The following is a 27,924-nucleotide window of genomic DNA, read 5'->3' as shown; positions in this document are numbered from 1 at the left end:
CATCGTCCTGGTTGCTCTTCTCTGCACTCTTTCTAGAGTCTCAATATCCTTTTTTAGAGTGTGGTGACCAAAACTGGATGCAGTTCTCTAGGTGTGGCCTTACTAAGGCTTTACAGAGGGGTAGTAGTCCCTCCCTTGATCTCGATTGTATCCCTCTGTTAAATGCAATTTAGGATTACATTGGCCTTTTTGGCTACACACTCCTATTTAGCCGGTTGTCCAATAAGACTCCAAGATCCCTCTCTCCTTGCGTTCTTCTGGAAAATAACACACACACAAACACACACGCACAGAGGGGAAAACAGCCGCTACAAGGAGGAAAAAAAAAAAAAAACGAATCTCTTTTATTTCAGGCAGAATGCAATGACTTCAGTCCATCCCAAATGAGAAGGTCCAGAAAAAGGAAACGAAACCACAAGACTCGTTCGATTAAAAAATAAAAAGGGAGCGAAGAAAAAAGTGGGGGGGGTAAATGAACCATTATTACGAGAGGAGGGTGGAACCTGAAAGTAGGTTTATTTGCTGGGGGTGGGGGTGGGAAGAGTATTGCAACGGAAGAGGGGGACTCGAAGCATGGGGGGTAAGGAAGATGTCGGGGAAGAGAAAACTCCAGTTTTGGGGGAGGTTTTTATTTTTTTATTTTTAGGAAAAATAGATTTTCGGCACTGCTGGCTGGGCGCTAGGGGCGATGAGAAGACAAACTATGGTTAAAAAGGATGGGGGGATTATGAAAATATCTCACCAGAGGCCAAGTTTTTCTCTTAGTTTAAGGTGTGGGGGGTGTGTGTGTCTCCCAACGCGGCCCCTTTAAGACTGGGGGGGGACTTCAACTCCCAGAATTCCCCAGCCTTCTGGGAGTTGAAGTCCACCCCCGCCGTCCCCGGTCTTAAAGGGGCCAGGTTGGAAGACGGCTGGTTTATGGGGACGAAGTCATTTGGGGAGCTGCCGGAATCCGACATCAAATACGTTTAAAATGTCAATTAACCCAGAGAGGCTCGTGTCGCCTTGCCTGCGTCTGGGAGGGGGATGCAATGTGTCCCTATCACAGACCCCAGACCCCCCCACCCAGTTTCCGGCGGCCCACCGGGAGCCCAAGGCTCTCCCTCCGAGCGTTTCGGAAACAGCTGTGCTTCTCGTTCCAAGACTTTTAAGAGAAGGAAACCTCTTCCAATGTTGTCCAACTTTTGTGCACGGAGAGAAACGACAAGGGGAAGATAATTTAAAAATAAAAATAAAAATTAGTTGGGAGGAGGGTTTTGCCTACTCAGGAAATTTAACGCGGCTATTCTCCAGGTTAGTATCTACGAGGCTCTTTCCAGTTTGGGATTTTAAGCCTCTCCAATCTCGAGGCTTCCCCAGATTTCTCTAACATTTGGGCTCAGACAAGACAACGCGGGAAGGGGGTGTGTGTGAAAACAACAACAACAACCCAACAACCTACAGAATTTGCCGGCTAGGCAAAGGAGAACGAGGAAGCAAGCAAACTGTTTGGCTGGGAAAAACGGACCCGGTGCGGCTTATACGGGGAAAGACACAACCACACAACCAACAATTTTGTGGTTGGTAAAAAAAAAAACCCCACCAGGGCAGGGAGATCTCGACCCTTGTCCCTTGGGGCCCCAGAGGCTCAAGCCCTTGGTCAAAAAACCTTGGAGGGGAAAGTGGAAAGGTCCCCCCAAAGGTTTAATCCCCAAGGAGAAGAAACCTGCATAAATTCCCCCCAGGGACGGAACTGAGAGTTGTATGAACGGGGAAGCTACCAGTGTGCCAACTTCACAGTATGAAAAGAAAGGTTGTGGTAATGATTTGGGGGTATTTTATTATTATTTTGGTTTACCCCCACCCCCAAAAAAAAGTGGGAAGGAAGGAAGGAGATGAAGAAGGGAAGACAAAAGAAGGAAGGAAGGAAGGGAAAGAGATAGGGAAGGAAGGAAAATAAAGAAAGGAAAGAAGGAGAGGAGGAAGGGAAGGAAGACAAAGAAAGGAAGGAAGGAAGGGAAAGAGATAAGGAAGGGAAAGAGATAAAGAAGGGAAGACAAAGGAAGAGGAAAGGAAGGAAGGGAAAGAGATAGGGAAGGAAGGAAAATAAAGAAAGGAAAGAAGGAGAGGAGGAAGGGAAGGAAGACAAAGGAAGAGAAAGAGATGAGGGAGGGAGGGAAAGAGATAAGGAACGGAAGGAAGAAGACAAAGGAAAGAAGAAAGGAAGACAGATGGATGGAAGGAAGGAAAAGGCAGAGGTAAGAAAAAGAAAAAAGACAGAGAAGAAAGGAACGGAGGAGAGGAAGGGAAGGAAAGAGGAAAAGAGAGGAATGCTGGTAGATTACTTGTTCCCTCGAGCCCAACGTTTCGGATAACGTCTCTGCAAATCCACGCTGAAAAAGGGAAGGTGGGGGGTGGCATTTAAAAGAGAGGAGGAGGGGGGAGGGAAAAGACCCTTGGGCCTTCCCAACCGAATTGAAAACACCAAATTTGGTCGGGCATCGGCTCATCCGGGGAATCTGAAACCGCGACCTGGGGCGAACACCATTCCTGCTCCCGTTTAAAAAACAACCCCAAATGGCAATAGCTCCAAATCTTAAAAAAACAAGTCCTCCATTTTCTCTTTTTTTTTTTCTCTCCTTCGGCTTCTGCAGAAAATAAAAAAAATTGGAAAAACCAAAACAAAACAGAAAAAAAAAAAAACCCGCCAACCACGAGAGGAAAATATACATCTATCTCACAGGAACGGAGGAGGGGCGGCCGCAGGTTCCGGCAGGACGAAGGCCTCCTCCTCCTGGGGTTTGCAGATCCAGCTCCCGTAGCCCATTTCTTGCAAGCCCCCAAAGAATTGCTGCTTGGCACTCTGGTAGTCGGCGGCCGACTCTTTGGCCTCCGAGTAGACGACGAAGTTCTTGAGGTCTTCCCGCGCCATCTTGGTGCAAAGCATCCGGAAGAGTTGGAAGAGGTTCTGCTTCGAGACGCGCGAGACGTCCAGCTTGGGCCTGAGGAAGGGGGAAAAAAAAAAGGCTTCCTTTATCCCCAAACGGGACGAGGAAGGTTAATCCCCGTTTCTCACCCCACCCGCCCTCTGAAAATACGACCTACCCTGAAAGTAAGCCCTCGCTTGAGTTTTTTTTTTTTTCACACCCAATATATATTGGTAAGGAGCCTCTGTGGGCAGAGTGGTGAGAGGGTAGTACTGCAAGCTGCTGACTGCCGGCTGCCTGAAATTTGGCAGTTCGAATCCCACCAGGCTCCAGGGTGACTCAGCCTCCCGTCCTGCCGAGGTGGGTAAAATCAGGACCCGAATTGTCGGGGGCAAAAGGCTGACTCTGTAAACCGCTTAGAGGGGGCTGTAAAGCACTGTAAAGTGGTATATAAGTCTGCTATTGCTATTCCCCTTCCTTCCTTCCTTTCCTTCTTTCCTTCCTTCCTTCCCTATCTCTTTCTTTTGTTTTCTTCCCTTCCCTTTCCTTCCTTCCATCCATCTGTTTTCCTTCCTTATATATTTCTCTTTTTCCTTCCTTCCTTCCTTCCTTCCTTTTCTACCTACCTACCTACCTGGACTCTGTAAACCGCTTAGAGGGCACTGTAAAGCACTGTAAAGTGGTATATAAGTCTGCTATTGCTATTCCCCTTCCTTCCTTCCTTTTTTCCTTTCCTTTCTTTCCTTCCTTCCCTATCTCTTTCTTTTGTTTTCTTCTCTTTCCTTCCTTCCATCCATCTGTTTTCCTTCCTTATATATTTCTCTTTTTCCTTCCTTCCTTCCTTCCTTCCTTCCTTTTCTACCTACCTGGACTCTGTAAATCGCTTAGAGGGGATTGTAAAGCACTGTAAAGTGGTATATAAGTCTGCTATTGCTATTCCCCTTCCTTCCTTCCTTCCTTCCTTCTCTACCTACCTGGAATCTGTAAACCGTAAAATTTGGCATTGACAAAATCTCCCCATTGGTCAATTGCAAAAGGCAGCTTGGACTTGAGAGCCGCTTAAATCCCACGAGACTTTTTTCACAACGTTAAACAACTTCTGCTTATCCGTCGTAGAAGAACCCACCCCATTAAAAAAGCGCTCCAGGATCTCTGCAGTGCCCCCCACCCCACCTGCCCCCCAACCCCAAATATTCTCGTCTCGAATGGATCCACGTCGGACGTACCCGTCCACTTTGCCTTTCGTGCCGTCCAGGATTTCGACGCTGGTGCCATCCGGGAGGCACCAGTTGATGCTGGATTCTTTGGTCTTCCCCGTCTGCCTCGCGGAGTCGTAGACACTGACACGGCCGACCTGCAGGGCCCAAAGGGGGGGGGAAGGGAGGGGCTGGATTTCTTTGCTGGACCCCGAGCCGCGAACAGTCCTTGTTCAAGCCTGGAAGGTCTCAGTGACCTAAAATTTTTTTTAATATCCCGCCCGTACAGAACCGCGCGAAGATCCGGCTCTCTCTAATGTTTAGTAACCACAACGGTTTATAGCGTCTCCGCGGTGGGGATATATGGCTTGCTCGTTTTTGGGTTGGCCAGCCAACTTGACCGGCGAGGGGTTAAAAAGCGGAGTCCTTTTCCCCCTTCGAGGGTGAAAATCAATCTACGGGGTCGTCCCGATTTAGCAACGGTCTCGTACCGCGACGGTGCGCCATTTACCGACGGGGAGGAAGATATAACTTCCCGACCTCCGCAAGCCAAAGTAGGATCCCAGTTTCACTGAGTGACCGGGTTGGAGGTCCCTGTCAGCTGCCATCTTATGCTTGGCTTAGGCTTCGCTGCTACGCTGTGGCAGACTGCCACGAACTGTGTCGGAAAACTGAAAGTAGCTGCCGACACTCCTTGAAGCTGCCTCAAGGTCACACTCAGCTGAGAGAGGCCTGCATACCAATTTGTGCTTCATTACCAAACCATCTTGTTTGGACTTAATTGGTTATATTGGGGTGGGCAGTGAGGGACAGTTAAGGGAGGGGAAAAGGAGGATTTAGGGATTTGGGCTGGTGATTCTCAGTTCTGGCTACGCAATATTGCAATATACCGACCTCTAATAAACTATACCTTTCTCAACAATTGGAGCCGAGGATCGTTCTCTCTTAAAGTTATGACAGGACTGAGAGTCCCAACCGCGGTCCCTAAACGAGGATGACCCGTATAGGTTAGCGATCTGTTAGGGGGGGATCTCTGGAGGAAAATGGGGGGAAGAGATCTATTTTGTTTCTTAAGAAAAGGACCGCGATGTCTTTTGCTGTCTTAAGCGCTACCGTGCATCCTGACTCTTTTCGAGCATCCTGACTCTTTTCGATGAAAAAAATTCGGACTCTTTTTAGATCAGTTTAATCAGAGAGAGGGAAAACGCAGGAGGTACCTCGGGGTGATTGACCAAATAGGGCGCGGGAAGCCTCGCCCCGAAGGCGTTGCCGTCTTTGGACATCCGGCAGCAAATGGCGCGGGTCAAGTGGCCTTGGCTATACAAGTAGCCTGCAACAGCGAGAAAAGGCAGAGTTGGTTAAAAAAAAAAAGAAGAAGAAGAAGAAAAAAGCAGGTTGTAAGGAGAGCGGTCTCATCCATCTGGATTTGCTGGTTTATATATAGTTTATAGAACAATCCATCCGCGAGGGGCTTAGAAACAGGGTGAATCAAGGACAAATTGAACAAATAAATAATAAAAGTTGACCACAATACCAAGGAAACATTGGCGGTTAACGTCTTGAACACCAGGACAGGCAACAGTTGTAAAATATATGTTGGTTGCCAAATCAATTTACACACCGGGACAGGCAACAGTTGTAAAATATATGTTGGTTGCCAAATCAATTTGCACACCGGGACAGGCAACAGTTGTAAAATATACGTCGGTTGCCAAATCCACTTGGACTGTGGGGGGGAGTTCTAGTCCAACTTGAGGCATGAAAAGTGGCTGGGTGACTTTGGGCCAATCCCCAGGTGACAGAGGAGTTCTAGTCCCCACCTTAAGGCGTGACCGGCTCAGCTTACCTAGCGTGACCGAGCGAAGGTAGACGGGATGGATGAAGTGGGACAACAGGGCGCCTTGCAAGCCGAGCACGTTCCAGCGCAGGATTTTGTCGCTGCAGGACATGGTGCGCAGGCGTTCGCCGTGCTGGATGCCGTCCCAGGTTGGCACGATGTCGCTCGACTCCACCGGGATGGTGCCCTCTCCTGCGGACGAGTCCCGAGGAGGCAAATTAAAAAAGCTGGCCTGGATGCAGCGCACGAAAAACCGGCTGGGTGACTTTGGGCTGGGAGACGGGGAGTTCTAGTCTTGCCTTAGGCCTGGAAACCGGCTGTGTGTCTTTGGGCCAATCACTAGATGGGGAGTTCTAGTCCCACCTGAGGCATGAAAACCAGATGTGTATCTTTGGACCAATTCCTAGGAGACGGGGAGTTCTAGTCCCACATGAGGCCTGGAAACCGGCTGCGTGTCTTTGGGCCAATCACTAGATGGGGAGTTATAGTCCCACCTGAGGCATGAAAACCAGATGTGTGTCTTTGGACCAATCACTAGGAGACGGGAGTTCTAGTCCCACCTGAGGCATGAAAACCAGATGTGTGACTTTGGGCCAATCCCTAGGAGACTGGGAGTTCTAGACCCACCTTAGGCCTGGAAACCGGCTGCGTGTCTTTGGGCCAATCACTAGATGGGGAGTTATAGTCCCACCTGAGGCATGAAAACCAGACGTGTGACTTTGGACCAATCCCTAGGAGACAGGGAGTTCTAGTCCCTCCTTAGCAATGAAACCCAGTTGGGTGACTTGGAGTCAGTCCTTCTCTCTCAGCCCAACCCACCTCACAGGGTGGTTGTTGTGGGAAAATAGGAGGAAGGAGGAGTCTCGAGTTATTTGTAAAAAAATAATAATAAAAGGTGGGATACAAATCCCATAAAAATAATTTTAAACAACACCCCCCAATCCTCCATTCTCTGGCCAGCTCATCCGCTTGGGCCCTTTTATTCCCCCCCGTTTGCCAAATCGATGGAGCGAAGGGCGATCGAGGACGGTGCCCCCCCTAGAAGCCACGAGGACTAGAAGCTTTGGAGCCCCAGCCGCCCCCAGGGATTTGGAGGGGAGGGTCTCTCAGGCCGCCAGACTGGGCTGTTTACCGTTTTCCACCTTGGTGCGCAGTTTCCCCTGTTTGGGGTTCTCAAAGAGGGGCTGGTGTTGGTCCTCTCCAGCTGTGTTGGCCTGCTCGCTGCAGGACTTGTCGAAGAGTGCGCCGTCTCCGCAAGGCGCTGTGCTGGAGAACGCAAAAAAACACACAAACCCACACGCACCGCAAGCAATGAGGCTGAATCCTAACTCGGTTTAGAGTCCAACTCCAGCAAACCGAGTTAGAAGAGAGGCCCAATCCCACCCCCACCCCTGAAAAAAAGAAAAGAAATTCCCCTTATGCCTCCCCACAGGGAGTCCCTGACATACGACGGTTAAGGGGACCCGTCCAGACGGCGGATGGTGGTAAAAGAGCGTGTGATTTTTATATGACCTTTCTCGGCAGTGGTCGTGGAGCAACTTGCCGCGGTCGTTAAGCAAACCGTGGTAGCACCCCAGGGCCGCGAGGATCGAAATTCAGGCACAGGGATTCGCTTAACAAACGTGGCAAGGAATGTCGTAAAAGGAGTCGTAATTTCTCGTAAAAATGTCACAAAAGGAGGCTTAACCAATTTCTCGCTTTGCAACGGGGCCGTTAAGTCGAGGACTGCCTGTGGCCTGGTCACCTAAAACGTCGGTTTTCCCCCCGCTGCTCCGAGGCAAACCTCCGTTTTACAGGTGTACCGGTGAAATGCGACATCATGATAGCTCACCTGGCACGCAGGTGAAAGGTGAACACCCCCCGCTCACCTGGTGTACAGGTGAAACACGATACCACCACCCCAGCTTGCCTGGAGTACCGTGGAGAGGCGGCATTGCAGCTCACCTGGCGCCCAGGCGACACCATCCCAGCTCACCTGGCATGCCGGGGGTGAGAGGTGGCGGCGTTACAACTCACCTGATGTACAGGTGAAAGCTGACGTCCTCCTTGATCTTCAGTTTCCCGTCTTCCGCCAGCTGGAAGATGCTCTCCTCTGTCGCCAGGGGGTCGAACGCCATCAGCTCGTGGTAGAGGAACCTGGGGACGAGGAGAGGGGAGGTTGAAGGGACAACGCTGCCCGCAGGCGGAGGCAGCAAGCATCCTCGACTTACGATGAGGCCGGGGAAGAAAACCTGCCGTTAAGCGAAGGCATCGCCCTTAGCAGTCGCTGAATGGGTAGGGGGGTTAAGTCGAGGACTAACTATACTGGTGGAACGTTGGTGGGGGAGATACCCCAATAAAAAGGACCGGGCGTGGCCATTTCCCCTCCTCCCCCCCCCACAGCCTTCCCGCCAGCGGTCGGGGCTCACGGACAACCCCCCCTCCATCCTCCGCCTCTTTCACCTGAGGAATCCCCTTCGGGAGATGATCTCGGCGTGGCAGTCGTTCACCGTCTCCCCTTTCAAGCTCAGCTCCTCCCCTTTCACGCAGCGGTTCCCTGCCAAGGGAAGAGACCCCCTTAGACCCTTCCTTCTCTCCCCTCCTTCCTTCCTTCCCTTCCATCCATCTCCTTATCTAATTACCCATCGCTATTCCTTCCTTACTCTCCCTCCCTTCATACCCTTCCTTCCATCTTTTATCTATCAACCCACGGATCTTTATCCTTCCTTCTATTTTCCTACCTATCTATCGCTATTCCTTTCTTCCTTCCCGCCCTTCTCTTCCTTCTTACCCTTCCTTCTATCTTTTATCTATCTACCCATGGATCTCTATTCCTTCCATTTATCTAACTACCCGTCTATCACTATTCCTTTCTTCCTTCCCTCCCTTCTCTTCCTTCTTACCTTCCTTCAATCTTTTATCTATCTACCCATGGATCTCTATTCCTTCCATTTATCTAACTACCCGTCTATCACTATTCCTTTCTTCCTTCCTTCTCTCCCTTACCTCTGTTATCTATATCCATTTCTATTCCTTCCTTCCCTCCTTCCCCTTCTCTCTCCTTCCTTCCCTTCCCTCCATCTTTTATTTATACCCATTTCTATTTCTATTCCTTCCTTCTTTCTTTCCTTCCTTCCCTCCATCTTTTATTTATACCCATTTCTATTTCTATTCCTTCCTTCCTCTTTCCTTCCCTTCCCTCCATCTTTTATTTATACCCATTTCTATTTCTATTCCTTCCTTCCCTCTTTCCTTCCCTTCCCTTCCTTCCTCTTTTATTTATACCCATTTCTATTCCTTCCTTCTCTTTCCTTCCCTTCCTTCCTTCCTCTTTTATTTATACCCATTTCTATTTCTATTCTTTCCTTCTCTCCTTCCTTCCCTTCCATCTTTTATTTATACCCATTTCTATTTCTATTCCTTCCCTCCCTCCTTCCCCTTCTCTCTCCTCCCTCCCTCCTTCCCTTCCATCCGTTCATCTATCTATCCATCTATCTGTATTGTTGGGGGCCATAGTCTGACTCTGTAAACGGCTTAGAGTGGGCTGTAAAAGCATTGCGAAGTGGTATATAAATCGAAGTGCTATTGCTTCCTTTCTTTCCTTTTCTCCCTTCTTTCTCTTTCTCTCTCTCTGTCCCTGATAAATCTATCGTTTTTACTCTTGTTATGAAAACCAAAAGCAAAAACAAATACAAATAAAGAAAACGGGGGTAAAAAGGGGAGAGAAACCGAAGGGCGAAGCTAAAACCGGGGGAAAAAAAAAGGAAAGAGAACCAGCCGCCGGTCTCCTTCCCCGATGCGTTAAGTTCAGTTCTACGACCCCCTTCCCTGCAGTTACGACCACCCCTTCCCCACTTTTCGATCCGGAATCCATTCTGCTTCACCTCCAAAAGCACGAATGGCAAATTCGGGACCCCCTCCCGGTCCACCCCGCTTTTCAGGCCACGATAAAACGCTGCCCCTTACCTGTCCCGATGCTGACCACCACCCCCAGCCCGTCCTGCCCCTTCCTCATGATGATGGCGGCCAGGATCTTGCGCCCCAGCAGGCTGTGCTGGATGCGGGCGGTCAGGGCGTTGAACCGCTGGTGGCTCAGCATGGCGATCTGGTCGTGGAGGGTGCTCCCGCTGACCGGCAGCTGCAACGGGACGGAGGAAGGGTCAGCAACGGCCCTTCCGAGCTCTGTGTGTGTCTGTGTGTGTGTGTGTGTGTGTGACATCCCTGGCCTTGGGGGTGGGTGGGGGGGCAGGGGAGAATGCAGACCAGAAGCAAAGGGGGGCGAGACGTGTAAAAACAAGGGGGAGCCTCAATTTGGGGAGTCCTCAACTCACGACAGTTCGTTTAGTGACTGTTCCAAGTTGAATCGTGTGGGCTGTGAAGTTCCCATAATTGTGGGTGTTTTTTTTTAATTTTTGGTTTTATTTATAGATTGGCTTCCCTCTTGGAACAAAAGGCTGCGGATTTCATGTTTCCTCTTCTGTTTGTTTTTTTTTTTTGCCCTGCTTGTAACAACAATAACAACCCTGTGAGCGAAGCTGGGCAGAGAAAGGGGAGGGAACTTAAGAGGACATCTGAACCAGCCCTCCGGCGGGATTCTTAAAGGGGGTTCGAATCCAGCAGCCTATTTTCTGACAAGGGAGAGAGCAATCAACCGACGGACGTTTGTGGTGGGAGCTTTCACCCCTGGAGGCTTTCGAGAAGAGACCGTGGACTGGCCTCGGTCAGAAATGGTGTAGGGTCTCCTGTTTGGGTGGGGCGGGGGTTGGATTAGACGACCTCCAAAATCCTTTCCGACTCGATTATTCTATACTCAATGGGACAGAAGTCGCCTTTCGGAGAAGGAGCGGGGGGAATGGGATCGGCCCGGGAGCCGCCCAAGGAGGCAAGAGAAGCCCTGACCTCTGTGGTGCCCAGCCCTTCGGCGGCGTGCTCGGCCTTCTCGTTCTCCCCGATGAGAACCCGCAGCGCTGCGTCGGCCGCTTCCTGCTTCCCCTGCTTTTTGCTGTGCGCCGTGACGGACGGGAACCAGCGGCCGCCCACTTTCGCCTGGAAGACGAACCTGCAAAGGGGGGGAGGGGAGGAGAGAACAGAATCAAGATGGGGAGTCTAGCTCGGATCTCCAGTGGGCTGACACGCTACCCCGGCTCCAGGGGAAAAAAAATGACAACTAGTCCTCGACGTACGACCATTTGAAGTTACAGCGCCACTGGGGAAGGGGGGAGGCGGAAAAAAGGGTGACTTGGGACCGCTTAGATTCGGAAGCCATATTGAGATGCGATGCTGCCGCAATTGAGCCTGGGAAAGTGGGAGGGAGGAATTCATTGGAGTAGATCTAGATGGACAAAGTAAAATCCTTTTGCTGGCTCAAGGTCATGTAGTGCGGCACATAGTGAAATGGAAACCTTACTTTGGGATGGATGGTGATTAGGCCATGTGAGGTGGTGATGGGTATAGGAGCAGTGGGGGCTAACCTTTTGGGGCTCCTGTGCCCAAAATTTGTCCAGCACCCAGAAGGCAATGCACCCCCCTCCCCACGTGCGCACACCCCCTTACTTGCACTAAGCCTCACAGATGATTTTTGGGCCAGAATTGAGGCCATTTTCGGCCTCCCAAAGGCTTGAGGAAGGCTTCCGCAGGCCGAAAACTAGCCCCGTTTCGTCACTTCTGGTATTTTCAGAAAAAAACAGGAAGTGACAAAAACGAGGCTAGTTTTTCGGCCTGCAAAGCCTGCAGAAGCCTTAAGCCTTTGGAAGGCCGAAAAAGGCCTCCAACCCTGCCGAAAATCAGCTGCGAAGCACGCCCATGCACACATGGTAAGTTTGCCTGCACCACAGGTTCGCCGTCACGTGTATAGCGGATGGATTTGTAGTTTTTTTACTTAGTGCGAGGAAGCCCAAAGCTTGTGGTCGTTAAAATGGATTGTGGTCATTAAATGGAGGTCTACGCAGCTCAGGATGGCACAGATTTCGAGAGAGAGAGAGAGAGAGGCTGATCGTGGGTGTGGGGAGGGTCAGGGGCGAGGCAGGCGTACCGCAGGGCCCCCTGGACTTACTTGGGGTCGTGGGGAGGGCCGGTCTGGTTGATGAGCTTGAATTCGGCCGCGAAACCGTTGGCCCGGGCGTACTCTAGGAGTCCGCTGACAGGATTCGAATTCAGGTACTTGATCAACTCTCCGACGCCTTTGGCGCTGACCGTCTTAGACTCCTCCGGATTGGCCAGCTGGCTACCTTGTACGTCCAAAATGGGCTCGGACGGGGCTTCCACCTGAAGGGTAGGACACAGAGAAATCTGGGCTGCGAATGAAGCAGGTAGAGGAAGCTTGCGATGCCGAGGGGGAGGGGGAGAAGGGGGGAAGGTCTTACCGGTACAGGTGTGTAAGCAGGATCGCCCATCAGCCCTTTCATGGCGACCTCGGCGGCCGTTTGCTTCGCTCCCTTCTTGCTGTTCGCGGCCACGGCGGGGAAAACGCGTTCGCCCAGCTTGACGCAGTATCGGAACCTGGATGGAGCCCCGGGGGAGGATTAAATCCAGGTTCAATTTGGAGTTTGCGACTAAAATCGGAGCAGACGCCGATCGGGTTTTTTTTAATTCGGATTCAACTAAAGACATATCAGCCTAAAGCGGCGATCGCCAACCAGTGGGGCGCAGAGAAATGTCACCCCCACCCCGAAAGCAATTAATCCAGGCTGCGTGGGAACGCAAGGCTGCACCGCCGACATGGACCGTGGGAACACAAGGCTTGCATCGCTTGCATTGCGAACAACACACAATAGGGAGGGGAAGGGGGAAAGGGTGGAGGGGAGGACTTGCCTCACTCGCCCCACATGCCTGGCCTGGCCACTGGGCTGCTACTTTCCACTTCTTTCTTCTTCTGCTTTTGGCTGCACGCGAGGAAAGCAGCCAAAGTCTTTCTTTCTCTCCCCCAAACTCTGCCAGAAATGAGTCTTTGGGACCCTGCAAGGCCTCCTGCTCCAAGAGGCTGCGCCGGCAAAGACTAATTTCTGGCGGAGTTTGGGGGAGAGAAAGAAAGACTTCTGCGGCTACTGCTGCTTTCCTTGCATGCAGCCAAAAGTCTCTCTCTCTCTTTCTCCCTGAGAACGGAGCAGGAGACGGTGGGGCTAACTTAACTGCAGGGATTCACTTAACGTCCGTGGCGAGAACGTGGTCGCACCATGGGGCAGGATTCCCTTAAACCGCTGTCCCGCTTAGCCAGGTTGTGGTCGTACGTCGAGGGCTGGGTGTAAAAGCGAACCCCGCTCTTTTCCTGAGCTTACTTTGGGTCGTGAGGCGGTCCTTCCTGAGAGAGCATCTTGAATTCGCACACGCTCCCCACCTTCTGGGCGTATTCCATCAAGGCGCTGATGGGGTTCTTCCCACAGAGGAAGTTGAGTTGTGGGACGGCGGGCGAGAGCCCCGGGTAGGCCTGCTCAGGCTGCAGAGTAAGGAGGGAGAAATAATAATAATAATAATAATAATAATAAATAATAATAATAATAAGAAGAAGAAGAAGAAGAAGAAGAAGAAGGGATGGTAGGGCTAGGGTGGGATAGGTGCCCTAGGGTTTTAACCCTAAAACATCTGGGGCATTCTTTGAAAACTGCCGGCATTGACAAACTCCCCATCGGTCAATTGCAAGAGGCAGCTTGGCTTGGGATAGCTGAAACCCTACAAAAAAAAACCCCTTTAAACAACTGCCTATCCCTGGACAAGCGTGCTAAATCCAGCCGGAAACATCTGGATGGTTGTAGGCTCAAACCATAATGGATAGCAATTGAACACCGTCGGCATTGACAAACTCCCCATCGGTCAATTGCAAAAGGCAGCTGGATCCGGAGCAGCCGACATTTCGCAGCGATATTTTAAATATTATTTGCTAAAAACATGGGCTTAGCCTCCTCCTCACCACCGCCTCCTCTTCCTCTTCCTCCTCCTTGGGGGTGTTGTCCTCATCGGGGGTCGTTTCAAGCTTCATGCTGTCTTCCCCCTCGTTCTGGGCTTCGTGGAGGAGGATTTTCATGGCGATGGCCGCCGCTTCCTGCTTGGCCAGTTTTTTGCTGCCCGCTTCGGCTGGAGGGAAGTGGCGGGTGTCAATCTTGGCTTGGAATTTAAACCTTGTTGGGAGAAGAGAGAGAGAGAGAGAGAGAGAAAAGAACGGGAAAGGAAGAGAATGAAAGAAAACGAGAGATAGAAAGCAAGAGAGTGAGAATGAAAAAGAATAAGAATGAAAGAAAAAATGAGGAAGAACGAGATAGAAAAAGAATGAAAGAAAATGAGAGGTAGAAATAGAGAGAGAGAGCAAGAATGAAAGGAAGAAAAAGAATGAGAGAGAAAGAGAGAAAATAAGATGCAAAGAGAATGGAAAAAAAGGAGAAAGAGAGCAAGAAGAATGAAAGAAAAAGAATGAGAGAGAATGAAAGAGGGAAAATAAAGAGACAAAGAGAAAGAAAATGATAGAAAGAAAAACACACAGAAAGAGAGCAAGAATGAAAGAGAATGAGAGAAAGAAAAAGAATGACAGAGAGAAAGAGAATGAAAGGGGGAAAATAAGAGACGAAGAATGAGAAAGAAAACGAGATAGAAAGAGAAAGACAGAGAAAGTGCAAGAATGAAAGAGCACGGGAGAGAAAAAGGAACAAGAGAATGGGGAAAAGAGAATGAAAGAGGGAGAGAGAAAATGAAAGAAAACGAGAGCAAGAGAGAGAAAATGAAAGAAGTGAGAAAAATAAGAAAATTTAAGAGGAATTCTGGTTTTAGAGACAGGCTGCCACGTTTCTCTGTCTCTCTCTTTCTGTCTCTCTTTTTTTATCTGTCTCTCTGTCTCTGTCTTTCTCTCTCTCTGTCTGTCTCTGTTTCTGTCTCTTTCTGTCTCTGTTTCTCTCTTTCTGTCTCTCTTTTTTTATCTGTCTCTCTGTCTCTGTCTCTTTCTGTCTGTTTCTCTCTTTCTGTCTGTTTCTCTCTTTCTGTCTCTTTCTCTTTTTCTCTGTCTCTCTCTCTCTCTCTCTCTGTCTCCCTCTCTCTCTCTCTGCAGGAAGGACCCCCTCCCCCTCTCGTCCCCCCCCCCCTTACCGTGGCTCGTGCGACGGCCCGCTCTGCTTCAACAAGACGAACTCGCAGTGCTGGTACATGTACTGCGTGTACTCGATCAGGCCGCTGACCGGGTTCTTCTTCTGGCAGGCCACCAGCTTCTCCAAGGGGGTGCACTGGAAGGCCGTGTCCAACTGGGTGGTGTAGCTGGGGTAGAGGGGGGACTCCATCACGTATCTCGACTCGTCCTGGGTGCTGATGGCATTCAGGTCCTCGGGGATGTCGTCGGTGGCCCAGTGGCTGCTCTCGAAAAGGTCGTAAGGGGAGAAGCGGCGGTAGCGGGAGCGCTTGCACGAGGGGCTCCACCACGGAGGGCAGGCCCCGCCACCGCCACTCGGCTCGATGGGCTCGGCGGCCTGCTGCCCGTTCTCGATTTTCTTCTCCTCGTTCTCCAGCAGCGGAGGCGGAGGGGGAGAAGGGCGAGGGGAGGGCACCTCGGTGGGGGCCTCCGGCTCGAGGCACAGGGCCGGGGGCTCGGACTCCGGCGGGACGGCCTGCCGGACCTCCTCGACTTTCACCTTGACCTGCATCCGTTTGCGCTTGTTGTCGGTGAGGGACCACCGGGGAGGGCTGGCGTTCTCCTTGTGGACCTCGCCCAGCTTCTCCAAGGCCAGGAGGGTGGCGTTGACATCCCTGGCTTTGGTCAAGCCAATGTTCTTGGCCAGGTTGAGCGCCGTGGAGTCCGTCACCCCGAAGAGGAAGCTGCAGATCTTCTCCTTGACTTCGGCCATGTCAGGCAAACCGACCGAGTCCTCCTGGTCAGAAGCGGAACTTCCTTTGTCGTCTTCTTCGGTCCCCAAGTCAAGAAGATGGCTGCAGTCTTTCTCCTGGCTGGCCGGACGTCCCTCTCGGCTGGCTTCCAAGCAGTCGCGGACGTCCTCTAGCCTCCACAATGGCGGGGTTGTCTCCGAACGACTCAGCCGCCCTTGGTGGCGGAGCTTGTAGAGGTGATGGTTGACCACTTTCGTCTGGAGGCGCAGCCGGCTGGCCAGTTGGCAAGCGGTCTGCCCAGATTTCAGATCCCTCAAGATCTCCAGGAGGTGCCTTTCAACGCCCTGCGTGTTCAGGGTCAGCCCCTGGAAGTTGGAGACGAGTTGGTCAACTCCACCCTCCGGACAAGCCGCAGAGTAACTTGGTTTCTGAGGAAAGGGTGACCAGCTATCCTGACAGGAAGGTCTTCTGGTGGGATCCCGGTAGCTGTACCATACATTCGAACGGGCCGGTGGAAAGGATGTTTGTGGCTCTTGGGATCTCTGCACCGCGGGCTTCCACAGAGGAGCTTCGGAAAGTTCTCCTCGGAGGAAGAGGATCTGCTTTTGACGAAAATCTTCGAGTCGATCGGGTTCGGGTGAGGTCTGGTCTGAAATGGTGTCCCCAGCAAGGAATCTACTCATAGCACGGTGGCGGCTGAAGGCATTCTCAGTCGGTGTCGAAGAACCTGGCCAAGAGAGAACAAGGTATGCTTCAAACCGGGTTGCAAGACAACGGCTGCACCTGTTGGGTTGGGGCCTGCCAGCCGGCGGGCCCTTCCACCCCGCCTCAACTCCACTGGCGTTGCAACCTTCCAGTCCTCAAGCACCCTTGCCAAGCTGGGTCAGAGAGAAATTCTTTTATGAACGTGGACAAGTATCAGGGATTGGTAAGCTATCTCCAAACACAACCAGTTTTTGCTCCTTAATTTAAAAAAAAAAATTAAATTAAATTAAATTTCGCTGGATTTGGGCTTCCCAAATCGTTCCTTCTTCCCTTGCAAATATTTGTGCTTAAAAAAATATTTTTTTAAAGGACCCGAGAATTGTTTTTTAGCTGGGTTTTTTAGCATCAGACGCCCCTTTTTTTGGCAATAGTTAAGGATGAACAGAGAAGGGAATGGACTGATGTTTGCTCAACCTGGAAGCAAATTTCTTCGGAAATTGAATTTATGGCTCAAACTGGCATTCCGGCGTAGGAAGTTACCATCCGCCCTTCTCCTAGAAAACTGAAATACCCTAGGAAATATTTAAAAAAGGCAAAATGTTTCCCCTAAAAAGAGTAGAAACTCAGAAGCAGAAACTCATCCCCACCTTTGTTAGTGGGTGGGTCATTAATGCCTGGGCCAGAATACTTTACATAACAAAGATCTCCAGGCAAAGCTATAGCAATTGCCAAAAGCCCACAGAACTGAACCCAGGAGGATATTTCTTCCAACACCAGCTTGCGTTGTGCCAGACCGAATCGAAGGTCGATCCGGTCTAACTCCTCTGGTCTTTGTACAGAGAATTAAAAGAACTTTTGATAGGTTTCTGGTAGACTGCCCTGCGCTTAACTAATTTAACTACTGTTTGTGGAGTGTCATTCACAAAGAATACCAAGCTGTACAAGCAGGACGGGACACCCTATTAAACCAAATAGAACACAATTGCATCATCATCATAACAACAACAACACCTAGGATGCTGTCAGCAACCTGTATCAACCATCCAAGCCAATGATATTTGTGCTACATTTTTAAATGTTCAGTTGACGAGTATCATGTTTAATGAGTAAGAAATAATAATAATAATAACAACCACCTCACCCTATGATCATAGCTATCCTTTCTTCCCCAAATCCTATAAAATTAGATAGAACTGCCAAAAGAAACCCACCAAAACTATTTTTTACGAATGCACTGTTATTTTTCTAAACGCTTATTTATTCAAGTGGACCAAATCATTGTTAACCCTCTCTCTCACTTCCCTTCGCAATTCTCAACCATACCTCTCCCTTCTTTAATCGAAACCATCAGAGGTCCCTTAAGGGTAAGGGTGTGTGCGTGTTTGTGTGTCTGTGTGTGTGCATGCATGCAAAACCCAGGCCAAGTGAACAGCGGCGTAAAAAATCGAATCGCAATGTAAAATTCCGGAAATCAAAAAAAAACAGAAGTTTACACCCAGCTGCAGAGTCGGAAAATCTTTTCAAAATCCTGGAAAAAATCTATCTATCTATCTATCTATCTATCTATCTATCTACCTACCTACCTACCTATCAATCAATCAATCAATCATATCTAACATATAACATCTTGCCTGTCAATGACGTCTTCAGCTTCAATCACAATAGTACACACAATTTTATAATAATGTAAAATTCCGGAAATAAAAAAACCCAGAAGTTTAAGCCCAGCGGCAGAGTCGGAAAATCTTTTCAAAATTCAGGAAAAAAATCTATCTATCTATCTATCTATCTATCTATCTATCTATCTATCTATCTATCATATCTAACATATAACATCTTGCCCGTCAATGACGTCTTCAGCTTCAATCACAATAGTACACACAATTTTATAATAATGTAAAATTCCGGAAATCAAAAAAAAACCAGAAGTTTACGCCCAGCCGCAGAGTCGGAAAATCTTTTCAAACTTCAGGAAAAAATCTATCATCTATCTATCTATCTATCTATCTATCTATCTATCTATCTATCTATCTATCATCATATCTAACATATAACATCTTGCCCGTCAATCACTTCTTCAGCTTCAATCACAATAGTACACACAATTTTATAATAATGTAAAATTCCGGAAATCAAAAAAAAAACAAAACAGAATTTTAAGCCCAGCCGCAGAGTCGGAAAATCTTTTCAAAATCCCAGAAAAAAAAAAAACTACCTACCTACCTACCTCTATCATATCTAACATATAACATCTTGCCTGTTAAGGACTCCTTCAGGCTCAATCACAATCATACACGGGCAAACAACTCCGCTCCAAACTAGACTGCGGAAAATACGACTTCATCAATACAGTGGTGACACCTGGAACTCACTACCAGACTCCGTTATTACAGCCTCCAACCTTCCCAGCTTCCACCTCAAACTGCCTACCATGGACCTCCCCCCATTTCTAAGAAGTCCTTAAAGGGGGCATGCATAAGCACACCTGGCTTACTGTCCCCATTGATGTATATTTATTTCCTTTATTCATGTTTATGTTCGTCTCTAAACTTGTTATCTTGTGCATGTTTGACAAACAAACAAATATCCTTCTATATTTATATCTATAGCTATATATAAACAGACCCCCTTGCGTGGGAGATATCAAACGTTAGACACCGGGATTAAATTCTGGCAAACCCACAGAAAGAAATTTCTTGTGCTTCGATTGTTACAACCCACAACAGAGGCACAACGGATGCATTTAGTTCTCACTTTCTAAACCAAAACCTATTTCCTTATCTTTCCAACTCAAGCCAAGCGCCTTCCCACCTAACTTCTCTCCTTTAGGCTCAAAAGTAGCCCTTAAAAATCTTTCTTTCGCCCAGGGACAAATTCGACTTGGCTTATCCCGGTCGTAATGCAGCTCCCGCTCAAATGCTAAGGAGGTTTACTCCTGGGTAAATGGACAGGGGTGATGGTGGGGTGCCACTGGTCCTCTCTGGAGGTAACCTGAGTTCCCACCCCCTGGAAAATCTCCAAAGGGAAGTGAGCCACGCCAAGTTGTGACTATGTACCACGGCTACGGCAGAGGGGATTTTTTCCAGCTAGCCGGCTCTGTCCGCACCTCAACAAGAGGGCGAGAAAGCTGGGGGAGAGAGAGGAAAAAGGGGTACAGTTACTGGCCCCGATACAAGCTGAATAAAAGCTTACCCTTTTTCCTTTTCCTGTGACGAGGTTTGTGCATGGCATCGATCTGGCCAGAGACTGGGGAAAAAAATCCCCGTCTTCAGAGCATGGAAGGAGTGAGGAGTGCATGTGTGTGTGTGTGCATCAACACGGACACACATTCAGACTGTGCCAGGCATAAGGGGAGGAGGTTAGCTTTGCCAAGGGAGAATAGAAGGGTCAAAGGATCTGCCTCCCCTATTTAACATAGCTCAGAAGAAGAAAAAAAAAGAAAGCCAAAAAGAAAAAGCCAAGTTAAGTTTCACTTTCTATTCTCCTTCTCTTGGCTCTTTTCTCTCCTACAAGGGTGGAGTTTGTGGCCAAAAAAACACAGCCCATCCTCCTTTGAAAATGGAAATTTCAGTTCCCTTTCATCATCTCCTGTGGGCAGGGCTAGAGGGCCAGGTGTCTTCTGGGCCCACTGTCTCTCCACCCCCCAAAAAAGAAAAGTTTTTTTTTTAAAAAAAAACAAATTTTATTAACTTTACAGAACATACAGACAATCGAGGCATAATAACATAAAGGACCTTTCTGGAAAAACCAGAAAGTAGGACATACCAAATGTAATATGTCTATTTACGTTATCTGCTCAGCTTCATATCTTATCCCAATTTCTCCTTTTCATTCTATTGTCCAGATTATATTTCTTACGAATCAAAATTTTTGCCTTTCCAAAAAACAATACACGAACATTTATTCCTTTAAAGTCTGCCAACCTGGCTGGGATTGGCCCAGAGAGCCACCTTAAGAGAAAAGAAATGGGAAAAGATTGGAAGGAAGGATCTCGCTGGGTTTGCAAAATAAAAAAATAAAATAAAAAAAACATAGGGACCACACCAAAACGGGAAGGCAGTCCTCGGTTTGCGACCCATTTCAGGGCTGTTCGAACTGCGACTCATTGAACGGCTGCTGTTTGGGGGGCACTGAAAAAAATGACACTAGTTACAGGATTTGTGGAGGTGCGAGTGCAAGGAAAGACCCAGACGCTCAAATTACGTACGTAACACACTCCTTTCAGCCTGGGAAAATGATCTTTGTACACTGAGCAGATGGTCTTCAACTTATGACCGCAACTGAGCCCAAGATTTCTGTTGCTAAGCGAGACAGCTAAGGAATCTTCCCTGTTTTTACGACATTTCCTGTTCAGTGAATGTCAGTGGCCGTAACATGGGGCAGCGTTCACTTAACAAACTTTTGCCCTAACAACAGATATTTGGGAGCTTAATTTTGGTCTTAAGCCAAGGTTTACCTGTGTTTAGGATTAAAAAAAAAAAATTTAAATGGCACTCTTGGATATAGGATTTAAAAACTTAAAAAGTATTATTCTTGGGTTGAGGATAAAAAAAATACAATTCTTGGATTTAGGATTAAGAAGAAAATTAAATTACGTTCTTGGATTTAGGATTTTTTTTTTTTAATTTTTTATTTTATTTTATAATAATTCCATTTCATTTCAATTGTGTGTCGACTGGGTACATACATCTTGCGCTCACAATTATAACTATTCTTATAACCATTATTTAATCTATTTTTTTTAACAATCTTATCTTATTACTTTATATATTCATCTAGTCTGTTTTAATTTGTTATATTTTCCAACCATTGATAAAATAAACCCCATACCATATATAATATTCAGTTTCTTCTTTTTCTTTGATTACCAATGTTAATTTAGGATTAAAAAGAAGAAAAAAAAAATTGAATCCTGTTCTGGGATTCGGCTGTTCTGAAACTCAAAAAACCCCTACCCGACATTCAGGGTCCTTATCTAACCCCCATCCTCACAATAAATACCCTCTCGACACACAGACCGTGATCTCAAGATCGCAGCCTCCGGGCGCCAAGGAGCACGAATTGATCTGGAGATATTATCACAAGGCACGAAGGACGGCTGTAAACAGGAGACCATAAACTTTCCTTCCCAGGTATTGGTTAACAAGGTCAAATAACAGGCTCACCTCGCCAGGTGCAAACCGAGACGCGTGGAAGATAAACCACAAAGACCCCAACGATGGCCCCGGGGCACTTGCATAAGCCACAACTGAGCCTGACAACCTCACTTAAGGGCACCCACCAGCCTTGCTTACCTGTACAGGTGAGTGTCAAAGTGTTGGGTTTTATACACTCACCTGTACAGAAAACCCAGGGTTAATAAGTCCAGCCTCAGAATTTAAAAGGTGCGCCTTTCCTGGCTCGCAAATTTTATCCAAAAATTTAAAAAAAGGCAGCAGCTTTGTGAAATCTGGTCTCGGGAAAGATCCACGGAGGCGGGAGGGACCCTTGGAGGTCTTCTAGTCCAACCCCACCTCCCGTTCGAGCGGGAGTCTTCCAATCTTTTGCTACCGCCAGTTAACACAGTTCTTTTCCTTAGGATATTTCTAATGGGGAGGGTCTTTGGGTCAATCGCTCTCAGCCCAATCTACCTGGCAGGGTTGTTATTTTATCGGCGAGTGACTTATGACCGTTTCTCCAAACTTACGACCATCCCCATGTGACCAAATTTAGATCCTTTGGCAACTGCCTCATATTTATGACAGTGGCCGCATCCCGCATTCCCATTTCACGACCTTCTGCCAGGCAACGGTGGCGTTAAGGGTCATAAAACGCAGCCAAACTCACACCGTCTCCCTTAGCAGCAGAAATTCTGGGTCGTAAGGGGAGGACTACCTGCATTGGCAAAGGGGATTTTCACGAGACCGCGGGCGAAATGCACCTGTACGAACAAGCCTGCTTGTTTCCTTCTCTCTCTCTCATCTCCGGCCTTGAACACTTGCATGCACAAACGCACACCCCAGAGAAACACACTCCCCACTACGGTTCACTGCACTGTCTAATGGCCAACTGAGAACACCTTCCGTGCTTGGTCTAAATTGGCCCGTTACTTGAGTCAGGGAGATGAAATTTCAATACAGGTACAGTTAGCACACTTCCTTGTTTGATATGTGGTGGGGGGGGAGGTTTAGGTGGGGGTTAAACTAACTGGGAGGGAAGTTATTCAAAGCACCGTTTTGGAACTGGGGAGTCAAGGCCAAACGTGTCATTTTCTTATCAAAGGAAAAAGATCTTCCTTTATCTTCAAGAGAAATTCAAAATTTCCTTCTAGAACCGAGGAGTTGAAGCGGCGTACGGTTCATCGCAAGCCTTAAATTGTACCTGCCATGGCTAAATCAAGAATAAAACGAGATTTGAAAGGACACAAGGGGGTTCACGTCCATTCAGCCTATTTATATATAAAGTGCACTGGCCAGTACATTTTAGCGCAATAATTATCCGATTTTTCCATTCGGTATGTCTAATAAGACTTTCTGGTAGTTAAATAAAGCAAATATCTATATTCTGTGCGGATGTCCATAGAGAAAGCCTTGAGTAAGCCTGCTACTGAATAATACATCCATTTATTTTCTATTATAGGACTTTAAAACAACCGTCAGGGAGACCACAGCGATTTTTCTAAGGGTTTATTTTAACTTATCTAAATCACCGATTTGTTTCTTGTAAACATTTCTGGGTGTTGGGATCTGCTTTCGAATACACGTGCCGATGTGAGAAATATGTTAAACTCCTCTCTCTGGAAATCACCTTGCCTTATTTATTGAGCCAAGTGTGACAACTATAAGGAAGAAATAATATAAAGACCGTTCAACAATATAAACAACTCCAACTTTGCACTGTCCTCTAATCCAATTCCAGCTCCGTGGATCCTCCAGCTGCAGAGATGCTCTACCTTGAAAAACTAGGAGGAACCACTCCTCACAAGCCATTAGTTGGTTGCTATAATAAAGAGAAGGCCAGAGTAGAAGGCCGGGCTGAGCAAGACCAAAAGTGGATTTACAGTAAGTCCTGGTGATGCAGAGATCTGCAGGACTGGTTAGGAAGAAGACAGAAGGCGGAATAAAAAACAAAACTTCTGCAAATAGGACTTTAAAACGGGTCAACCATTTGCGATCCAATCTGCAGAAAAGGACAGACTGTAAATTAAGATTAAGAGCCCAAGAGAGCAACAGAATTCTACCACATTCAATGCATTCCTTTTGCGATAGACTTTCTTCCCTGAGAATCAGATACTCTGCTGCCAGAGCTGGAGGTTCCATCAGGGGGGAAATCCACATGTGGGCTTTACTTCCAAGCAAACAGGGCCGGGATAAGGGGCTGACACTGTGTGGTGGTGGGGAGAGATCTTTGTCCTTTCCTTTGCTGCATGGTGGTTCATATCGGGTTGCACCATACTGCACTGCAGGGAATTGCACTGAGCAAGGGGTCAGTGTAGAAGACCTCCAGGGTCCCCTTCCAGGCCTAGGACTCTATAAAATCCAAACATATAAGTCTATGAACTATAAAAACTAAACATATAAATCTATGCACTGCATGGAATTGCCCTGAGCAAGGGGTCAGTCTAGAAGATCCCCAGGGTCCCTTCCGGCCCTATGATTCCATGAAAATAAAGCATCTAAAATCTACGAATTGCATGGAATTGCCCTGAGCAACGGGTCAGTCTAGAAGATCCCCAGGGTCCCTTCCGGCCCTATGATTCTATAAAAACTAAACATATAAATCTGTGCACTGCATGGAATTGCCCTGAGCAAGGGGTCAGTCTAGAAGATCCCCAGGGTCCCTTCCGGCCCTATGATTCCATGAAAATGAAGCATTTAAAATCTACAAATTGCATGGAATTGCCTGAGCAAGGGGTCAGTCTAGAAGATCCCCAGGGTCCCTTCCGGCCCTATGATTCTATAAAAACTAAACATATAAATCTATGCACTGCATGGAATTGCCCTGAGCAAGGGGTCAGTCTAGAAGACCCTCAGGGTCCCTTCCAGCCCTCTGATTCCATGAAAATGAAGCATCTAAAATCTACGAATTGCATGGAATTGCCTGAGCAAGGGGTCAGTCTAGAAGATCCCCAGGGTCCCTTCCGGCCCTATGATTCCATAAAAACCAAGCACACACGTTCATGAACGGATTGCATCACACTGCCTGGAGTTGCGTCGCCCCACTTAGGCCTGGGGGAGCCGGGCAGACGCCCCCAGAGTCTGCTCGCCGCGGCTTCCCTTCCCTCCCAGGCGGGCCTTTTGCACCCGCCGCCCCCCTGCCCCGATCGGGCCCAGCCCGGCCTCGGCCTTACCTCCCCTCCCCTTTCGGCGGTTTCGCCTGGCGCCTCCGAAGGAAGCCACCTCTATTGTGCGGGGACCAGCGCCGGCGAGCAGCGATGACGCCTTGGAGAGCGCGACCCCCGCGGCCTTCCCAGGGCCCCGCTGCCGAGCCCGCCGGCGCCATCTTTGAAAAGGGCAAATCCGGTTCCTTCCTTCCTCTTCCCAGTTTCCAGTCATTTTGAAAGCTGGATTTGCACAAGGCGTCTGGGTTTCCCCCCAACACACACACACCCCAATTTTGCGCCTTCTGTCGCTGTCTCCACCATCCCCTGCTGGATGGGGATGATGGAGATGGTAGTCCCCCGCTTTCCTCCTCTCCCCCCGCAACCCAAGATCCACTGAATCCCAATTTCTCTTCTGCAGAGGGAAACAAGCATGATGAAATTTGAATTGGACGCTTCTTGCATAAAGGTTCTGGGTTTGGGGGGTAAGGAGTTGCTGCTGCCCGGGATCCTAAACTTATCCTTCAAAAATAGATGCAAAGAAGCAAAGGGTAGTCTTAAGACCGACCAACCTCACAGGGCTGTTGTTGGGAGACAGTAACAAAGGGGCATTATAAATCCTGCCTGAATTGAAAGGAAAAACTTCGGATTTTGATGGGTTGAATAAATTCAATTCTGCTCGTTTATTTTTATTTTTTTTGAAAAAAAACAATGCATCCTGAGTTTGACTCCTGTCTGTAGAATTGTAAGCCTTGTTACAAGAACGATGTGGCGGATGGGGGATAATTGGTTTTTATATACCGTAAGCCGCCTTGAGTCGCCATGGGCGAATAGGCGATTTCAAGAAATACAATAAAATAAGCATATACAGTAGAAAAATGGGGTCCTGGATGCTCTCTGAGCTGGGTGGTTTTCTTGCAGACATTTCATGGCCCAACTAGGTTACATCATCAGTGAAAGAAGTGACGCAGGGCTTCTATAACTAAATAGAGAGCAAACCCCACTCGCTTCTAGCACTGATGATGTTCCCTAGTTGGGTAATGAAACGTCTGCAAGGAAACCACCAAGTTCAGAGACCACCAAGGACGTCAGTCCTCCTCTCTACAAGCCTTCTAGCATTGATGATGTTATGTAGTTGGGTTGTGAAACGTCTGCAAGAAATCCACCCAGCTCAGAGAGCACCAAGGGCCCCACAGTCTTTCTTCCTTCCTTCCTTCCTTCCTTCCTTCCTTCCTTCCTTCCTTCCTTCCTTCCTTCCTTCCATAAAAACTACAGGAATTTATCCAGGCAGTTGTCAGGAGTCTCAACATTGACTCCAAGGAACATTATGACACATACACACATACACCAACACACCCTTCCTAGCAGCTTCCTTTGAAACAGAAACTCAAAATAACTTATTTTAGTGGCAAATGCAACCCCTCAGAACTTAATAGGCGGCAAATTCAAATTTTTATCATTGTCGCCACTCTGTGCTAATATTAATAGACTCTGCTATAAATACAGGTAGTCCTCGATTTACGACCACCATTGAGGCCAGGATTGACGTTGCTAAACAAGACATTTAAGTGATTTTTTTTTTGCCCGATTTCGTGACCTTTCTTGCCACTGTTGTTAAGTGAATCATCACAGTGGTTTTATAGAGCCCAGTTGTGAAGTGAATCTGGTTCCCCCATCAGAATGTCACCGAAGGGGACGCTGCGGCGACTGTCATAAATACGAGTCGGTTGCCAAGCGTCAGAATTTGGAGAGTGCAACGGTTGTTAAGAGAGAAAAACAGTCCTTCAGTAAGTCGAGGGCTTGCCCCTATATATGGAAGCTGTAGAAGTACAAAGGGCTAAGCTGCGATCCACGTTAAATTCCTGCTTCCCTCAAACTGCTTCAACAACTTTCTGCTGAAAAATCAAAAATCTGCTTCTGGATTTGGACGGTACTACACCACCCATCCGTCACTGCTGCTCTGTGGAGCTCGAATCTACGGAAATCACCTGGAGGGCTGAGCTGGGTCGATTTTCCGGAGACAGGTGGGTGGGAAGAAAAGCAATGCACAGGGTTGATCCAATGAGAAGGCACCAGTTTTCTGTACCGTGCCGTCATTGCCTCTGCATCCATGAGGACTAGCAACTTACTTTATTTTACCAGGAACTTAACTGTTCCTTTGTTTGGATGGCTTTTTTCGACCTCTCCCTGTGCAACTCGGCACAGTATCAAGCCAGACAGGTGCAACCTCCTTCTAAGTTGGGGTATTGCATCCTCCCCTTAATTTTTATTTTTTGTTGATATGTATTTATTTCCATGCAAAACCAGGCTGGGTTCTCGCAATGCCACCCCGTGTGTCTGCACCCATCTTCCACTCCCTCCAATAGGCATGCAATAGATCACCCCATTTATATCGCTAAGGGCCCCCCCTCTCCACCTCCCCTCCCCATCCTTTTCAATGCCCCCACCCCAACCTCAGCCCCCTTGGGTTGCAAAACCCTCACCCCAGCCAGCAGGCAGGCTGTGGAGCATGGGAGCAGGGGCGCCCGCCTCTTGAGGGCGCCAGGTTGGGGAAAGGCAGCCGGAGGGGGGGCGGGTGCATCCCCGCCCCTTCGCCCCCCGCACGTCTGGAGTCCGGAACCACGGACGGCGCCGGGGCGCATGCGCGCACGAGACCATAAGAGCGAAGATTGGGTCCAAACTTGGGGGGAGAAAGACCTCGGGCGTTACTGCGCACGCGCGACGCGGCCCAGCGAGCCGCTCTCCGGCACCACGCATGCGTACCTCGCCCCCAACGCGTTCCCGCTCAATCCGCGCTGCTTTTCTCCCGTCCGCCTTTTTTTTTTTCCCCCACTTCCCCGCGACCGTCGCCGCCTCGCTTTCCTCGCCCGCCTTCCCGGCTCGAAGCGGGGGAGGCTGACTCACCTCTCCCGCACTCGGAGCAAATCCCGGTTGGAGATGGGCAATCGAAAGGGAGGCCGCCGCCCAAAGCTTTCTCTTTTTATTTTTTTCCCCCCTCAGCCCCGCCGTGCTTGGGGTGGGGGGCGCAGAGTGATTGCGTCACGCGGAGCGCGCGGCGCACGAGGACCCTCGTTTCCCACTTCCTTCTCCCCACCCCGCTCTGACGTCAACGGGGCGTGACGCTTCGCCATGGCAACCGCAGAGCGCTCCTGGCGGCTCCGCTGAAGGAATGAAAAATCGAGCCTCCAGGGTTAGGAGAAGTCTACC

General features: G+C 48.7%; 2 protein-coding genes across 9 annotated transcripts in view; both read right to left on the bottom strand.

Annotated features, from left to right (window-relative positions):
* The window catches only part of PMVK (phosphomevalonate kinase), a 152,663-nt gene that overhangs the window by 61,006 nt on the left and 63,733 nt on the right, over window positions 1–27,924 (bottom strand). The gene's annotated exons all lie outside the window — the stretch shown is intronic.
* ADAR (adenosine deaminase RNA specific) lies at window positions 324–27,819 on the bottom strand. Of its 8 annotated transcripts, none has more exons than XM_087913894.1 (15): window positions 24,748–24,865; window positions 14,985–16,440; window positions 13,822–14,029; window positions 13,193–13,350; window positions 12,281–12,416; window positions 11,971–12,206; window positions 10,818–10,977; window positions 9,885–10,056; window positions 8,382–8,475; window positions 7,956–8,075; window positions 7,072–7,205; window positions 5,949–6,131; window positions 5,320–5,432; window positions 4,133–4,260; window positions 324–2,981 (listed from the first exon to the last, which is right to left on the bottom strand). In XM_087913894.1, the coding sequence occupies exons 2-15, from the start codon at window positions 16,394–16,396 to the stop codon at window positions 2,717–2,719; spliced, it is 3,519 nt and encodes a 1,172-aa protein (XP_087770020.1). In that variant the 5' UTR covers window positions 16,397–16,440; window positions 24,748–24,865; the 3' UTR covers window positions 324–2,716. The 8 variants fall into 8 exon arrangements, with proteins under 8 accessions (XP_087770020.1, XP_087770016.1, XP_087770019.1 ...); XM_087913890.1 differs by lacking the exon at window positions 24,748–24,865 and adding an exon at window positions 27,622–27,819 and having other exon boundaries at window positions 615–2,981; XM_087913893.1 differs by lacking the exon at window positions 24,748–24,865 and adding an exon at window positions 27,622–27,819 and having other exon boundaries at window positions 615–2,981; window positions 11,971–12,182.

The sequence above is a fragment of the Pseudonaja textilis genome, chromosome 16 (genome assembly GCF_049901715.1).
Source record: "Pseudonaja textilis isolate UNSWEBS1 chromosome 16, rPseTex1.2, whole genome shotgun sequence".
In the NCBI taxonomy this organism is placed as follows: Eukaryota; Metazoa; Chordata; class Lepidosauria; order Squamata; family Elapidae; genus Pseudonaja; species Pseudonaja textilis.
This window is presented reverse-complemented; position numbering and strand designations above follow the sequence as displayed.